General features: G+C 26.8%; 1 protein-coding gene across 2 annotated transcripts in view; it reads right to left on the bottom strand.

Moving 5' to 3' along the window:
- Window positions 1–18,644, bottom strand: part of LOC117182489 (histone acetyltransferase KAT6B) — an 80,895-nt gene that overhangs the window by 41,720 nt on the left and 20,531 nt on the right. For both annotated transcript variants that reach the window (XM_033375680.1, XM_033375730.1), the window contains exon 2: window positions 17,313–17,947. In XM_033375680.1, the coding sequence (XP_033231571.1) occupies window positions 17,313–17,849 (537 nt within the window). In that variant the 5' untranslated portion in view covers window positions 17,850–17,947. The remainder of the gene's footprint in view (window positions 1–17,312; window positions 17,948–18,644) is intronic.

Here is an 18,644-nt window from a genome sequence, read left to right as displayed (position 1 = left end):
ACTTTATATACATGTTCTTTGAGACCTTCAGGTTTTGAATTCAGAAAAAATCCTCGAAGAATACCGTTTGCCTGGTGTTTTCTAGACCTGGAGTATTCTTCACGGAATTTTTGTATACATGAAATCAAGTGATGAGAAAGAACATTTCGATAGGTTTGGCGTCAACCGGGGCTGAATAAGGTCTTTAAAGTAACAATCTTCAAGGAAATCTTTGTGGTGTGCATTTTTTGAACGATAAAGATTCCATAGATGATTTGAGACTCTAAAAACAGGATAGGATATCAACTCTAACGTTCATTTGTGAAGTGGAAATCATGTTAGGGCGACCTTCACGCTTGACGGATAAATGCGTTGCTAGCATGGAGAAATACACAATCATCGTGTTTCTGAAAGGTGAACGAGTATATGCAGTAAAACTTAATTATTCATTCCGGTGGTTAGAGAACCCTTGCTATCTTCCCATCACGAGGGTGCATCTTATTAGTTCAATGAGCCTTCTATGCTCGAATAACTCAAAGTTACCAAGCCATGTTTATACTACTGAAACAAAAACTGAACAAAAGTGAGGATATTACAGTCCAATAAAATAATTTACACATGAAAAATTATTTAAATGCGCTAGAAATTTCAGGGCAACTGCTAAAATGTATTCTCAAAATTCCCTGATTTTTCCCTAATGCATTTTTCATTTTCCCTGGCCATTAATATTTAAGGGGCCCAGAATTTTTATCTTGTAACATTTTTTTACATAAAATCTTTTGTAAACGGAATAAAACAATTTCAAATTTAAATTAAAAAATTTTGTATTTATTTACTTCTAACAAAAAAGATGTTTTGTCTACCATTAAAGGTGAATTTTGAATCCAAAAGGACAAATTTTGTCAACCAAATAGTTGACTTTTAGAACAAAAAAATATTAAATTTCTACCAGAAGAGATGAATTCTGAAAAAGAAAACATTGTTTAATTTTCCAAAATTTATGTAATTAAATTTTTTTTTGCAATTAAGTAATTGGGATTTTTTAGAAGACAGTCTTTTCAGTTAAAAAATCATCATTTGGGTTAAAAATGCAACTATACGGTAAAAATGCATTTTTTGTTGAAAAATAGATAATATTGTTAAAAATTCGTTTTTTGTTGTTGCAAATATTCTTTTAAAACTGAAAGTGGTCACTATTCCATTTTTGTTTAAAAATTTATAGTTTTTTTTTTTTATTTGAAACTTGATTTACATATTTTGTTGAAAAATCGTCTTTCTTTTGTTAAGAAATGAATTATTTGGATAGAAATTTCATATTTTTTGGGTTAAACGTGGATCTTTTTCAATTTAAAACTGAAATATTTGGTTAAAAATGATTAATTTTTTGTTGTTGAAAATTGTTCTAACTAAAAATTTATCTATTTTAATTTAAAATTTAACTTTTTCGTAGAAAAATGATCTTTTGTGTTGGAAATCCAATTGTTCGGTAAAAAAATAATTTCTGTACTTCAAAATTTTTCTATTTTGTTGAACATTCTTTTTTTTCAATAAAAATTGAAACATTCTATTTTTTCTTGAAAATTGATCATTTTTAGTTGAAAATTCATATATTTTGTTAAAAATGTTTGTTTTTTTTTTGTAGAAAACTAATCTTTTGGGTTAAAAATTCAACTATTTGGTTAATAACAAATTTTTTGTTGTTGCAGGTATATCATTTTAGGTAAAAATTCATTTTTTTGTTGCTGAAAATTAGACTTTTTTGTTGAAAATTTGTCTTTGTTGGTAGAAAAATAATCTTTTGGGTTGAAAATCCAATTTTTGGATTAGAAAATAATTTCTATGGTGCCAAATTTCTCTATTATGTTAAAATTTATTTTTTTCCCTGATGAAAACTGAAATATTCAATTTTCGGTTAAAAATTTATATTTTTTAGTGCCCAAAAGTTTTTTTTTTATTAAAACGGCCACCCTGAAAATGGAGTATTTACATTTCCACTGATAACTAATTTTCAATTAAACAAAAATGAAAACTATTTTTTACAAAAAATTAAGCAGATGAATTTCTACTGAGAAAAATTAATTTTCAATTAAATCAACCACGATAAAAACAAATTTTCTACAAAAAAGTTGAATTTTATACCAAATTTTGTAATTTTCAACAAAATAGTTTAATCCTCAACCAAAATAGATAAATCTTCAACTAAGAAATTGCATTTTTAACCAAAAAGAGAAGAAATTTCTACCAAAAAGTAAATTTTCTACCAAGAAAAAAATTTCAGTCAAGAATGAAAAATAATGTTAAGCAAATCGTTCAATTTTCAACAAAAAAGATTAATGTTTATCAAAAATTTTTATTGTTGATATTTCCACTACAAACCTTTAATATAAAATAAAAAACAGTTAGATTTGACCAAACAGTATATATTTTCAACATGACTAGATTTTGACCAAAAAAAAGTTGATTTTCAACCAAAAAAAGACGAATTTTCAACAAAAATTTTGAACCAAAATGTTGAATTTTTAACTAAAAATGGAGTAGATAAATTTTCATAGAGAATGAATTTTCAATAAAAACAAAAACGAATTTTCCACAAAACAGTTTAATTTTATACCAATTTGTTGAATTTTCAAGCCGAAAAGCCTAATTCTCTATCAAACAATTTAATTTTAAAAACAAGAATATGATTATTTGAATTTGTATTTTTAAAAAACTTGTTTACAACAAAACGGATTTTTAATTAAATTTTTTTGCCAAAAAAACGAACTTAATAAAATTATGAATCTTCAACGAAAAAAAAATGAAATTTAAAAAAATTCGTTTAACTTTCAACCAAGGAGTGGAATTTTTTATGAATAATTTTTTTGGTTAAAAATTCCAATTTTTGGTTACAAACTCTACTATTTAGTTAAAGATTTAACTATTTTATTGAAAATTAAAGTCTTTTGTTAAAAGGTAATCGTTGTTGGACAAAAAATTATATTGCTTGACAAAAAATTCATTTTCATTATTGAAAATTCATATTTTTTGATTGAACATTCATCTTTTTTTATTGTAAATTAATTCTTTTTATTTGTAAAGTCTATATTGTATTTTTTTTAACAAATAATATCTTTTACTTAAAAAACACACTTTTTGTGAAAATTCAACGATTTTTTTGAAAAAGTCATCGTTTTTGGTCGAATATTTGTAGTTTTGTAGAAAATTCATTTTTTTTGTTGTTGAAAATTTATCGTTTGGTAGAAAAATCTTTCTTTTCAGTTGTTGAAAATTTACCTTTTATATTTGAAAGATAATAATTTTTATTGAAAAGTCTACTATTATCTTTTTGGTGTTTAGTTCAAAATTCTACAAATTGTTTGAAAGTTTATTTATTTGATTGAAAATTGAACCAGGTTCTTAAAAAGCCACCTTTTTTTGTTTAAAATTAACATCTTGGTTCTAAAAATCTATTTCGATTGATGGTTAGTTCTTTTTATCCAAAACAAAACAAAAATATTATATTTCTTTTTCAGAATTAATCTAAATTAAACTACTTTGTTAAGAAGTCATCTTTTTTTGTCGAATATTGATACTTTTTGAATTGAAAATTCTCATTTATTTTAAAAATCGTCTTTTTGGGTGGAAAATTCAACTATTTGCTAAAAAAATATCACCTTTTGACTAAAAATTCATCTCTTGGTTAAAAATTCTACTATTTGGTTGAAAATTTAACTGTTTTGTTTAAACGTCATCTTCTTTGGTTAAAAATTGATCATTTTTTATTGAAATCTAATTATTTTTATTTGAAAAAAAATTATATTTTTATTTTATAATTAATCTAAATTCTTTTTAGTTAAAAGTTGGTCTTTTCAGTGTAAAATTCATGTATTTTTATGAAAATTCAACTATTTGGTTAAAAATTAATATTTTGGTGTTGTTGAAAATTAGACTGTTCTTTTGAAAATTTTGTTGTTGTAGCAAATTAATCTTTTGGGTTGAAAATCCAACTGTTCGGTTAAAAATGTATTTCTTGGTTAAACATTTTACTATTTTGTTAAAAATTCATTTTTTCAGTTGAAAATTAAATTACTCTATTTTTGGTTCAATTTGGTAGTTTTTATTGGAAAATTAAACTATTTAGTTTAAAAATAATTTTGTTTAGTTGCAGATATTTTGTTTTAGATCAAAATTCATTTTTTGTTGTTGAAAATGGTCTTTTTTTTGTAGAAAATTAAACTCTGGGTTAAAAAATCAATAGATTAGTTAAAAAATCATTTCTCTAGTTTAAATTTGTACTATTTTGTTAAAAATTCTTCTTTTCAGTTAAAAATTTAACTATTCTATTTTTGGTTAAAAACTGGCCTTTTTAGTGGAAAATTCATCTTTTGGTTTAAAAATGAACTATTCGACCAAATTTTGTTTTGTTTTTGAAAATAAATTCTTTTTAACTTTAAATTTATACAAATTTATTTATATAAATTTATATTTAAAAATGAATGCAGTATCTATCAAATTCGTCTTTTTGATAGAAATTTAACATTTTTGGGTAAAAAGTGCCACTGTTTGCTTGAAAATTAATTTGTTTCGATTGAAAATTTATTTATTTTGTTGTAAATTCTTAGCCGACAAATTAGAGCAAATAGTGTCTTTATTATAATTTTTTCTCGAAATAGTAGCTAAATATTAATAGTGTTATCGCCCAAAAAAAAAAGTATAAAACTGTTACATTTTGAAGAAACAAAATACACAATTGTAGAATAATTTGCAATTGTGTAATTGGTATTCATGGAAATTGGAAGTTATGCTCACAGCTGGCGTTCTTCGCATGGCTTTCATCTGTGAACCGACGACCTGTTGCTCGAGACCAATCATTAAACGAACAAAACGAAACTTGAATTGGTCGATTCCTTTCCCAGTGAAACGAGCGTAAAATGTTGTCCCTTTCTTTCCATACTTTGCTTTTATTAAACTCTTAAAGGCTATCCTTTCATGATCCCAGGAGGACAAACTTATTGAGAAAAAGCCCTGAGAGCCGGACAAAAAATTTCTCTTATTCTGCCCCCCCCCCCCCCCCCCCCCCCCATTTTTTCAGTGAAATCCGATACACGTGACAGCCAAAAGAGCTAAGATATTTGCAAAAGTTGTACAATTCGCCAATTGGTTTTTGATAATTAATTTCAAATCTTGAAAATGTCCATTTTCAAGTATTGATCAACTTTTACTTTTCTAAATTTCTCATTAAAAAAATCTTCAATTTAAATCTCAACATATTCGATTTTGATCTCAGTTTATTCAAAATAGTTATTCAGTTTTAAATTGTTATATTTTAATTGACTTAATTTTTTGATTGAATAATAACTGTTTTTGTGTGTGTGTGTGTGTGAAAGTAATTTTATTATCGAGTAAATCATTTCTTAGCGGTACATGTTTCCAGAGATTTAATTAATATGTTTAATTTAGAAAGCTTTAACCAATTTAAGTACAAGATATTCTTCAATATATTATCAACATTGAATAATTTAATAAATAAGACTAAAAACATAATTAATCATTTCTTGAAATTGTTCCTAAAGTCCATCATTTTGAATAATAAATAAAACCATCTTTTATTTTAACTTCATCTACTTGAAATTTAGGGCCTATTTAACCTATTAATATTTTGAATATTTTCTAGGTGAGTAGGAACACAGTAAAAACAGGAAGAAAATTGTCATTTTTCACGGAAATCGAGAAATATATTCTAACCAAATAATCAATTTTTCAACTAAAAAAAAGGTAAATTTTCAACAACAAAAATGGAATAGTTAAATATTCAGTTAGAAAAATTAATACTCAACAATGAATCTTGAATTTTCAACCAAAAAGATTAACTTTCATCCTAGAAAATTAATTTTCGACCAAAAAGGACAAATTTTCTACCAAAAATAGAATAATTACATTTTTCTGGTAAAAAAAAAATAATTTTTAACAACAATAAAGAAGTGTAACTTTTGATCAACTAATTTAAAAAATAGATTATCAACCAGTATTGAATTTACAACTAAAACCAGAACCTCATACGCGCGCTCCGCGCGCGACAAATTCCTTTACATGGAATTATTTTTTATTTATTCATTTTTATTTAAAAATTTTTTGTATTTAAATTATTTGGAAATAAAGAACAATAAAATAACATGAAATTAATTTTTACTTTAAAAACTTTCATTTGTACACGGCTTCACATAATTAAACAAATTGAGCCTATTCGTTGAAAGGTGGCCAAACTCTTCATTTGTTTATCAAAATTGTTTAAATAATCATTAATTCTTAAAAAATTGCAGATAATCACAAAAAAGGCATCAGAAAGATACTTTTACTTAATTCTGTAAAGAAAATTGTGCCTATTCGTTGAAAAATAGCCAAACTCTTAATTTTGTATCCAAATTGATTAAATAATTAATGATTATTCTAAATTTACAAAACAACATAGAAAAGAGTCATCGGAAAGATATTCTTAGATGACTCCGTAAAATAATTGTGTACATTCCTTGAACAATAAATCACACTTTGAATATGTTTATTAATCCTTAAAGGGCACACTCTTGTAAAATTACATAAACAGCATACTGGGTGTTTGGGACCCAAGGGTATTCAAACTTGTGCTGTGCCGACGGTATTGGATAGTTTTTTACAAGAAAATCAATTAATAATGTTTAATCTATCTAGTTTAATTTATCTAGTTTTTGGAAAAAATTAAAAAATGACTTCTTTCACTCTAAAATTCATTACTTTCTAAGTTTTTTATATTTTTACTTAAAATTTTGCTTGAATACTTCCGAGATGCGGCGCTTCAAAAATAAAATTAGTCTTATAGTGTTCGTCTCAAAGAAGGTATTTATTATGAGAAGTAAAAGCTTCAATTCAATAAAAAATGAAACACCGTACTTTGCGCGATTAAACGATTTTATTGATCTTAAACTGCGTATAAAAATTATAAAAATCAAAATTATGAGAAAATGATATAGAAAAATAGGTTCTCAGGTCATTTGTTAATCTGGCACCATATGTTACATTTTCTTCAATAAGGTACGTTTTGTTAAAGCGCAAATAATTCGCTGGGTGTTATACACCCAGTATGTCCTTTCAGAGTTAAAACTGTTTACATAATTAATAATTACTGTAAACGTGCAAAATATCGTAGAAAAGGGTTATTGAAACACATTATTGATGATTCCTTAAACAAATTGAGCCCATTTTTGGCAAAATGGCAAAACTCGCAATGTGTTAAAATAATTAATAATTCTTGTAATTTTGAAAAGTATAATCGAAAAGCTATTCTTAGTTTATATTCCAAACAAATGAAGCTATTCGTTGAAAAAACTCTTAATTTTTTTTATGAAAATTGTTAAAGTAATTAATAATTATTGTATAGTTTCAAAGTATCGTATACATAAAATGTATTGCAATTCCATTCTTTCTTGATATCCTGAACTAATTGATCCTATTTAATGAAAAAGGCCAAGCTCTTAATTTGTTTATGAGAATTAATCAAATTATTTAATTCAGAAATACATTCTTTGTTAATTCTGTAAAAAATTAAGCGTATTCGTTGAAAAATAGCAAAAAATAGCCAAAAGTCTATTCGTTGAAAAATGGCCAAGCTCTGAATTTGACCCTGAATTTGTTTACGAAAATTGTTTAAATAATTAATAATTCTTGGGATTTTACCAAGCATCATCGAATAAAGTCACCGGAAATATATTCTTAGTTAATTCTGTAAAAAATTGAGCCTGCTCGTTGAAAAACAGCTAAACTCTTCATTTTTTAATCGAAATTGTTAAAATAATAAATAATTCTTGTGAATTTACAAAGCAACATAGAAAAAAGTAATCGGGAAGAAGTTCTTAGTTGACTTTGTAAACAAATTGAAACTATTAGTTGAAAAATAGCTAAACTCTGAATGTTCATGAAAATTGTTCAAACAATTTTCAATTTTCAAACAAAATTCAAATAGTTAAATTTTCTGTTAAAAAAATTAATTTTTAACTATAAACAAAGAATTTTAAACAGAATAGTTTAATATTCAGTTTAAAAAAATTAATTATGTATCAAAACAAAACGAATTTTCAACGAAATGTATTTACATTTTCAACCAAAGAGATCAACTTTCAATTAAGATGAGTCTTAAAAAAAAAAAAAAAATAAAATATATGAATTTCAACATTTTAAAACATATTTGAAGTTTTTAACACTTTTTAAAAATAATTTAAGGTCAGAAAATATTTCAAAGAAAGTTTAAACAAAATTTCGTTGTTTGAAAAATTTATCTTTCTTGGTTGAAGATTCATCATTTTAGTTGAAAATTCGTCGTTTTTTGTAGAAAACTAATCTGCTTGATAGAAAATTAATGAATTTAATTGAAAAATAATTTTTTTTTAAATGAAAATTCATATTTTCAGGTTAAAAATGAAAGTGTTTTGTACAAAATGTGCCTCTTTTTCAAATAAAAAATAAGAATATTTTTCGATTGCAATATCAGCTATTACATATTTTTTGTTTGAAAATTCAACTACTGATTTGAAGATGAACTTTTTTGTTGAAATTTTGATTAAAAACCTTAAAAACAAAACAAAAAATAAACCTAAAAAATAGTTATTCAAAATCTTTACGTTGCATTAAAAATGATTTTTTCCCTGAAATTGAAAAACCACGCACACAAATGGCCGATTAGCCTTTGTAAGATACCCATTCGGAATCTCGGTCATAATCGATCTTCTAAACGAATAATGTTGCAACTGCAGGACAAGCAATGCGCACAAGCGTCAAGAAAAGGGGCGCGCGCGGGCCACCGCGGCCGATTGTATGAGAAGAGATGAAGAGTATCGTTGGTAGCGTGTGCGAAAGCGGTGCTGCGGTGGCGTAAACTCGTAAAGTGAAGGGGCAAAACGGTTGGAATTCCCCCCGGATAAATTGGAACCACATGACCGGTGTCAACGCGTCGGCGCGTCCTGTCCCAGGGCTTTACGCACTTTGCGGTCCAACACGCACAAAACATCAGAGAAAATGAGTCAAGGGGGATCAATAAAAGAGCGATATACAAACGAGTCGAGTTGAGTTGGCGGCGGGCGGAAGTCGAGCGAGATAGTGCCGGCGTCCGCCAATCCTGATCGCCAATCGCCATACCTGACACGACGACGGGCTCTTTATGTCCAAAGGCGTGGGCAAGCGGCGTGACTCGCCGTGGAAAGCAGCTAAACGAGAATATTATTTCCCGCTTGTTTCGCATGTATCGCGACCTCCATTTAAGGACTATTTTTAGATTCTGACGGGCGTTGGGAGATTGTTGCGTGAATGAGTCAATGGGGAATTAGGGAGATTGACGGGAATGGTAGAAAACTCTTTTTTGATACCTGCACATACATGTTTCATCAAAATTCCCCGAAGAAGTGGTCCAGCTTGCACCAGGTCTCCAAAAGGTGCAATAGGAGAACATTCTTCAGGGAATTTTTGGTGATCTGCTATCTTGGAGTGATAATTCACCTTTCTAGAGGGTTCGCGTCAAACTTACTCTTACGCGAGTAAAGGAGAGGCTTCGAACGAACAGTTGGTGCTGGAGTATTATTGACTAGAAAGTGGATACACAAGTGGCAGCTTGAGAACTTGTGACATTTAAGTCGATTAACAAACTGGTACATTCTGATGGATTGCGGACCCTCGAGGCATTGTCGTTAACTCGTTTCACGAATCTATTACTGACACAAAACTTCATTTTTAAAACTTCCTAACATTTCCCTGACCAATTTTTAATTTTCTTTTACCATAAATATTCAAAGAGAAACATTTTAATCTTGTAACATTTTTAACATTGAGTCTTTTATAAACCAAAAGGGCGAATTTTAAACACATCAGTTGTATTTTAAAATGAAAAAATAAAATAATTTTTAATCAAAAGGAAAGAATTTCTATCAAAATAGACAAATGTTCAACAAAATAGTTGAATTTTCAATGAAATAGATGATTTTTTTTTTAATACTTCAATTTTCAACCAAATAACTAAATTTCGAAGAAAAAAAAACAGTAAAATTTTTAAGCAAATACTTGAATTATCTACCTAAAATGCTGAATTTCAACAAAACATTCGAATTTAATAAAAAAATAAAATTGCAGCAAAAAATATTGCATTTTCAACCAAGTGATTGAATTTTTAACAAAAAAAGAATAAACTTCAACCAAAAATAGTTATATTTTACAGAAAATAGTCAACATTTTCAAGCCGAAAAGACAAATTTTTTTAATGCTGTCAAATTTACAACCGAAATAGTAGAGTTTTCAACAAAAATATGAATTCTCAACAAAAATGTAATAGTAGATATTTAAAAAATTTTTTTTTACAAAACAGTTAAATTATCAATCGAAGAGTTTAATTTTCAAAAAAATAATTGAAGTTTTAATTAAACAGTGGCATTTTTAACCAAATAATTAAATTTTTAACCAAATAGTTGAATTTTCAACACAAAAATGTTACAGTTGATATGCCCACAAAAAAAAAAAAATTTACAGAACAGATCAGTTTTAAGAACAAAACAGATTAATTTTTTACCTAAAAAGACAAATTTTCAATAAAACACATGAATTTTCAAAAATATAAAACGAATTTTTAACTAAAAAAAGGTACATTTTCAATCAGAATTAGAAAAGCTTTTTTTCAGTAAATAAATTAATTTTCAACAAATAAAAAAACACAATTTTGAACTAAACTTATGAATCTTCAACTATAATATTTAAATTTGCAATTAAAAAAATTAATTTTCAACAACAAAAATGAAATTTCTACCAAAAGAGATGTATTTGAAATCAAAAAGAAGTTTCAGCCACGAAGATTAATTTTCTATAATTTTTTTAACAAAATATATGAAATTGCAAACGAATAATCCAATTTTTAACTAAACAGAAACATTTAAAAACAGAAATTTAAAAGACCTGAATCAATAGAACCCATATGAAGATCTAACTAGTTTGAAAGTTAATTATTTTCTGTTGAACAATCTACTATTAAATTTTTGGTTAAAAATGTTATTTTTTTATTAAAAAATTAATTATTTTGTTGAAAATTTGGTTAAAAAGTTATATTTGGCTCCTAATTTAACTGTTTGGTTACAAATTCGACTTCCTAGCTTCAAAAATCAACAATTTAGTTGAACTTTTTTACTTTCATGATTTAAAAAACTTTTCTTGGTTGCAAATTCAACTATTATGTTAAACAATAATCTTTTTCGTCTAAAAATGCATCTCGTTCTGTAAAAATTTCACCTTTTTTGATCAATAATGTAAGTGTCTGATAAAAAAAAATTGTTTCGCTCGAAAATTAACTTCTTTCAAAATTCAACAAATTGGTAGAAGATTAAACAAATTGATTCAAACTCTATGTATTTTTTGGGCAGTTTTTATTTTCTGGTAGATAACCAATTTTTTTTGTTAAAAATTAACTTGTTAACTAAAAATTTTCAGGATTCTGCAAATTTATATATAAAGAAAATTTTTTGTTAAAAATCCAGGGAAACTTTAATTCATCTTTTTTTTTTTTAATTTAATTTAAACAAAATATGTAAAAACATTTCAAACGAGTTCCTAAAATTTTGGAAAAGAACGAAGAAGATTTCAAAGCAAACTTTCTCAATTTTTTAAGATTAAAAATGTTAAAACTTAAAATAAGTTTAAGAGAAATTTAGAATTCTTGAAAACATACAAAAATATTATTTAAAACAAAATGTCGTTTTTTCTACCAACAATTTAGAGAATATACAAATTTCCTCAAAATTTTTCGAAAAAAAATTTATTTAGAAACGAATTTAGAAACGAGTAAAATATAAACTAAAAATTAATCAAATAAAATTTGGTCTAAGATGATATCCATTGTTCAAAGTATTTAGTTCTAAATTTATGTAATTTGTTGAAAATTCATCGTTCTTGATAAAAAATTAATCTTCCTAGTTTAAAAATTCGTCTCTTTTGGAAGAAATTCAATTTTTTGTAGTTGAAAATTAATTTTTTAGTTAAAAATTCAACTAATTGTTTGTAAATTTATGTACTTTGTTGAAAATTCGTTTATTTTTTTTTTAGGAAATTAATCTTTTTGGTTGAAAATTCGACTACTTGATTAACAATTTAATTCTTCTGTTGAAAATTCAGCTTTGGTTGAGAATTCTTCCTATTTCTGAAAATTCAACAGCCTTAAAAAAATGTCGTATTTTTCATAGGAAGTTAATCTTCTTGGGTAAAAATTCAACTATTTAATAACAAATTTTTGTATTTTGTTGAAAATTCTTCTTTTCTGGTAGAAAACTAATCTTTTCGGTTTGAATTAAACTATTTCGATAGAAATTTCTGTACTTTGTTGAGAATGCATTTTCCTTTTATTAGAAAATTAATATTTATCCTTGAAAATTTAACTATTTGGATGAAAATTTAACTGCTTTATTCAAACCTGATGGTTTCGGCTTGGAAAAATAACATTTTTGATGATTTTTTTTTCCACCTTATTGACGAAAAAATCATTCCTGTTAAAAATTCGTCTTTCTGATTTAAAAATAGTGCCTTTATTTGCATTTTTTTTTTTTTTTTAATTGTAGTAAAATATTGGCCTGTCTGGAAGAAAGATACTACCGAACTCTAAGAGTTTGCTCTTAAAAATTTGAAAATTGTTTCAACTGAAATGCTTCGATTTATCGGGTAATAAACTGACTCTTCTCAATGAAACTTGGAATTTATCTTTTTTTTTTTTTTTTATTTTTCTTATCCAGTTAGTCAGTCGGATTTCCTTTTTGCGCATAAAATTGCCAGCCCGTTGAACGAACGGTGAACCCGGAGAATAAAAAGAGAGGATTGGCTTGGCAACCATTCTTCTGATGATGATCGTAGGCTGGTAAATATGTGCCGCTTACGAAGCCGGCAGCAGTGGGTAAATAAACTTCGCAGTTTTTCTACCTTCAGCACTTCTAATTGAGTCTTATTACGCGTTAGAGTTCAAGGTTGCGTTCATCTTCAGCGCTAGTCACGGAATTTTCGTGAAACTGAAGTTGACGTTAATTTTATTATTTTCTTGATAATTCAACAATTTTGTTGAAGTTACTATTGTTGCATAAAAATTCGCCTTTTTGGGTTAAAAATTGATCAATATTGGTATAAATTGCATCTTTTTTCGGTTAAATATCACAACTGTTTGGTTGATAATTAATCTGTTTTGGTTATTTTTTCGAATTAAATCAAAACATTTTTCGTTGAGAATTAACATTTTTTGGGTAAAAAATTCAACTACTTTGTAAAAAAGTAATTTTTTGGTTGCTGATTCAGCACTTTAGTCAAAACAAAACTGGTTTGTTTATTTTTTCTTAAATTTAATTTCTTATCTGATAATTGAAATATTCCTTGTTTGGTTGAAAATTAAACTCTTTTGCGGTTCAACATTAATATTTTTAGAGACTAATTAATCTTTTTGGTTGGTAATTAATTTCTTTGGTTGAATATTTAACTGTTAGGTTGAAAATGCCTTTAAAAATTAAACTATACCGTTGAAAATTCATGCATCTGTTTGGTTAAAATATAAATTATTAAATTGAAAATAAATTATTTACTGAAAATTGAACTATTATATGTATTTTAAATTAAAAATTTACATGTTTGGTTAAAAATTAATTTTTTTAACTTAAAACGTATTCCATTTTATGCCGCAAATTTACATTTTGACAAAAATGTAATCTACTGGGAAAAAAATACATCTGTTTGGTAGAATATTTCACTATTTCCTCGGAAAATTATTTCAATTAGCTGAAAATTAAACTATTTAGCTAAGAATTCGTACTTTTTTATCAAAAAATGAACTATTTTAGTTAAAAATGTATCTATTTTAATTGAAAATTAAACTATTTTGGATAAAAATTCACTTCTTTCGTTTAGAATTTATGCATTCTGTTGAAAATTAATATTTTGGGTAGAATATAAACCTTCTTGGTTGAAAATTTATCTTTTTTTGTTTACAGAAATTTAACCCTAGTTGTTAAAAAATCATATGGTTAAAAATTGATCTAATTTACGTGAAAATTTATCTGTAAATCCAACTAATTTGTTGAAAAATCACTTTGACTATTTGGTTAACATTTTTTATACAGTTGCAGACTTATCATTTCAGTTAAAAATGATTTTTTTGTTGTTGAAAATGTAACTATTAGGTTCAAAATTCACGTATTCTGTTTAAAAAAAAAGGTTTTCTGGTAAAAAAATTAATCTTCTTGATTGAGAACTTAACTATTTCGTTAAAAATTTATTTTATTTGCTTGAAAATTAAACTGTTTTGGTAGAAAATTCAAGTATTGTGGATAAAAATTCAATTCTTTGCTTTAAAATTTACGTAATCTGTTGAAAATTAATCTTTTTTTTTAGTATAAAATTAATATTTTCGGTAGAAAATAAACCTTCTTGGTTTAATTTTAATTTCAAATCTTCGTTTAGAATTACTATTTATTCTAAAAAATTTCAAATACAATATTTATCAATTTGTAATGACTTATTTCTTTAAATCTTTCACTAAAAGTCGGACAATTTTAAAATCTTACATTAAAAATTAAGATTAAGGATAAAAAACAAAATTGCTATATGATTTCATTGTTTGAAATTGTACAATTTTAAGCATTTCAATTCAAAATGTGTTTCCATTAACATTTAAAATGATTAAATTCAAAAATGACTATCAAAACTGTTAATATGAAATTTTGAAATATATAAATAGCGAAATGGTCCTAAAATTTTGTATATTTGATTTTAAAACTATAATATTGTGAAATTTAAAATTCGAAACATCCGAAAATTAATAACAAAAAACGAATTTCAAACTAAATAGTTCAATTTTCAACTAAAGTGATGAATTTTCAAATAAAAAGATTAATTTTCTACCAAAAAATTTAATTTTTGTCAACAAAATACATGAATTTTCAATGAAAGAAGACAAATTTCTAACCAAATAGTTGAATTTTGCCATAAAAAAAAAATTCAAACGAACATGGAAGAGTAACATTTTAGTTTAAAAATTAATTTTAAACCAAACATACGAGTTTTTAAACAAAAAAATTATTTTTATTAAAAAAGATCAATTCTGAACCAAAACTGTAATAATTAAATTTCAAGTTAAAAAAATAATGCTTAACTAAACAAATAAATTTTTAACTAACAACTATGTACTTTTCAATTGTAACAAGTGAAATTTCCAGTTAAAAAATTGCTTTTAATATAAACAAACTAACGTTCAACAAACAAAAAAAACTTTCAACAAAATAGTTACATTTTCAAATAAAATTGTAAATATTTAACGAGAATAGTTGAATTTTAATCCAGAAAGATGAATTTTTAATTAAAACTATGAATACTCAACTAGAATAATTGAATTTTTTACCAAAAATATTCATTTTCAACCAAGATGATTAATTTTTACCAAAAATGACGAATTTTCAACTAAAAAATATAATTTTCCAACCTAAAATTGAATAAATAAATATCTAGCCGAAAAATGAATATGGAACCGGAATAATAATAGTTAGATTTTTAGTTAAAAAATAATAGTATGTAACAAAAAACATCCAAAGAAGAAAACAAGTTTTCCATCAAACAGCTCATTTTTCAAACAAAGACATAAATTTTCAATTAAAATTATGAATCTTCAACCAAATAAGAATTAATTTTGAACAAAAGAGTTTATTTCAACCAAACAATTTTATTTCCAACCTACAAAATGCATTTTCAACACTAGAATTATTAACTGAAAGGAAGAATTTTTAAATAACCGGATTAATTTTCAAAGACAAAGATAATTTTCTTTTTTTTTTTTAATCGATTTTTTTTACAAAATACGTGAATTTTAAACGAAATATTTGAATTTTTCAATTAAAAAAGACAAATTTTTAAACAAATTGTTGAACTAGAAAACGTCCATTTACAACTAAAAATGTAACAGTTAAAGAAATTAATTTTCAACTAAACTGATGAATTTTCAACTAAAATTATGAATCTTCAACTGGAATAGTTAAATTTTATGTCAAAAAGATGAATTTTCAACCATAAAGATTAATTTTCTACAACAAAGACGACTTTTCTACAAAGCACATACATTTTAAAACTTTAAATTTTTTCGAAAATACCTCGTTTCAACACAACAAAACATTTTGTTGGAAAAATTCTTTCAAAAATGTCCCGTTTTTAAATTAGAATTCATTCTATTAAAAAATTCGCTGTTCCAATTCAGAATTTTTTCCCATTACCAAAATTTCCCTTACAAGCTCGGAATTTCTTAAAATTTGAGAATTCCCGGTTCCAAGTCAGAATTATTATTCTTCTGGATAAATTCCAGTTCCAACTATAAATTTGCAAAAGATTAAAAATTCCCGGTTCAAGATAAAAGTTTAATTATTTTTATATTAAATAGTTTTAAAATTCTTAAAATGCTTGGAAATTTTATTTCAATTTCTTGAAACATCTACAAGTTGCTTCAAATCTTAAAATTATTTGAATTTAAAATAATTTTTCAAAATAAAAAATCATTTTCAAATTGTCTAGCAAACTTAAAAAAAAAGCAGGAAAAATTCGATTCATTTAAGAAGACATTTATCGAATTTTTCCTAAAATTTTTTTAAAATTCTGCAAATTTAGAAAAATGTTCTTTAAATTATTCCAGATTCTTTTTTTACTTTTTTTAAAACCTTTTACAACCTTTTTAAATATTCTCTTAAAATAATTATTCAAAATGAAAAATGATATTCATTTTCCTAGGAATCTTCAGAAAATGTTCTTATTTTTTTGAAGCCTTTCAAAATTGTTAAAAAGCTTCGCAATTTTTTGTTTGAAATTGTCAAAAATCGACATTTTGTTTCAACTTAGGTTGTGGCTATTTGTACCGAAATTTCGACACAAGTCCATTTCAAATATACTTCATATAGTTATTTACAGTTGGTAGATAAAAAAAATTTATATGTAATTTTTTAATTTCAAATGCTCTTAATTTTCAATTATTTAAGTTTTCAAGACTGTATTTTTAAATTCTTAAAACTAACAATTTACGTTTAAACATAAAAATCTAAATCAAAAAGTCTTCAAAGAAAATGATTATAAAATTACGTATTGTAAACTGAATGACATCATAATTAGACAAATAACAATTCATCTAATTATTTGAAAAACGGTTGAAATCAAAGTTGGACAGGTTAATTCATAGTATAAATTAACGGCCATTTCCCGGTCTCCCGGTCCACCGGCCACCCTGGACTCTGCACACAGATAAATTACAACCACATATACCTTAAATTCAAAAAAAAAAAAAAAAAAAATTAACTCACCTTGGGCGAAATTTCACCCTGAACATATTCGCCGATCTTCTTCGTCGAGGAAGGTGTCCGATCGGGTTGCCTGAAGAGCTTCCCATCCTGAACGACGAATCCTCGATCCACTGACCTCTTCGCGGAAAGTTTCAGAGCAGTCCTGAGATCACCCTCCGCCTCTTCCTCAACAGTATGGCTCTGCCTCAAGTACTTCTCGATATTCTTGAGGGTAGAACCGTCTCGTTCGCCCAACTCCCGGACGGCCTTGCCAATGACCTTGCTCAGGTCACTGACTCGGCCAACTTTGAGTGGCCGTGACTGTAGGCCACCCGGGTCCTTATAGGATGACTGTCCCTTATTAAAAATTTTGAGAACGTCGCCGCGCTTCACGGCAACCTCCAGGTGTTCCGCAATCTCTTCTTCGTGGAAATTGTGGTGTTGACGAATCGCGTGGCATATCCGCTCGACACTCGGTCGCTGCTTCTGACTCCGGATCTTTCTGATCGCGTCCAGAAACCAAGCCGACCACGTGTCAGCGGACTCGTGCTCCCCCATCTCCTGGGGACGAGCGCCTCCTCCCAACTCCTCGAATTTACCGCCACCCCCACCTCCCACGTGAGTGAGGGCCTAGACATTCACATTCTGACAAGCCCCTGCAACCAAAGAAATAACAGAACCTTGAAAATTTGTCCTCTGGCACCTGCTCACAGATATTTTCATCGAGGTGCACTAGGTCGAATAAATGGAACTGGAGGAACATTCTTCAGGGAATTTTGGGTGATATGGTGCCTTCGAGGGTTAATACCAATTAATATGGGGTTCGCGCCAACAAGGGATGCACTAGGTCTAAAAAGCTAACATTCTTCGAGGAATTTCTGCTCACATAGTTTTCAGAAATAAAGAATAAGGCATTAATCAGACTCGCGTCAATTGGGCTTCACTATATCATAATATTTATCATGTATTTATCATCTAAGATTGACGGGAATATTAGGAAGTTATTTTTTGTTAGCTGCAGATACATAATTCATCAAAATTCCAGTAATATTTGTTTAACAACACCCTGACATCAAAGATAGATATTTTCATGAAAGTGCACTAGGTCGAATAAATGGAACTGGAGGAACATTCTTCAGGGAATTTTGGGTGATGTGGTGCCTTGGAGGGTTAATGCCAATTAATATAGGGTTCGCGCCAACAAGGGATGCACTAGGTCTAAAAAGCTAACATTCTTCGAGGAATTTCTGGTCACATAGCTTTCATAAATAAAAAAGAAGGCGTTAATCAGACTCCCGTCAATTGGGCTTCACTATATCATAGTATTTATCAAGTATTTATCATTTAAGATTG

Source organism: Belonocnema kinseyi, chromosome 1, assembly GCF_010883055.1.
Source record: "Belonocnema kinseyi isolate 2016_QV_RU_SX_M_011 chromosome 1, B_treatae_v1, whole genome shotgun sequence".
Classification (NCBI taxonomy): Eukaryota; Metazoa; Arthropoda; class Insecta; order Hymenoptera; family Cynipidae; genus Belonocnema; species Belonocnema kinseyi.
The sequence above is the reverse complement of the archived record's forward strand: the minus strand, read 5'-3'. Positions and strand labels throughout refer to the sequence as shown.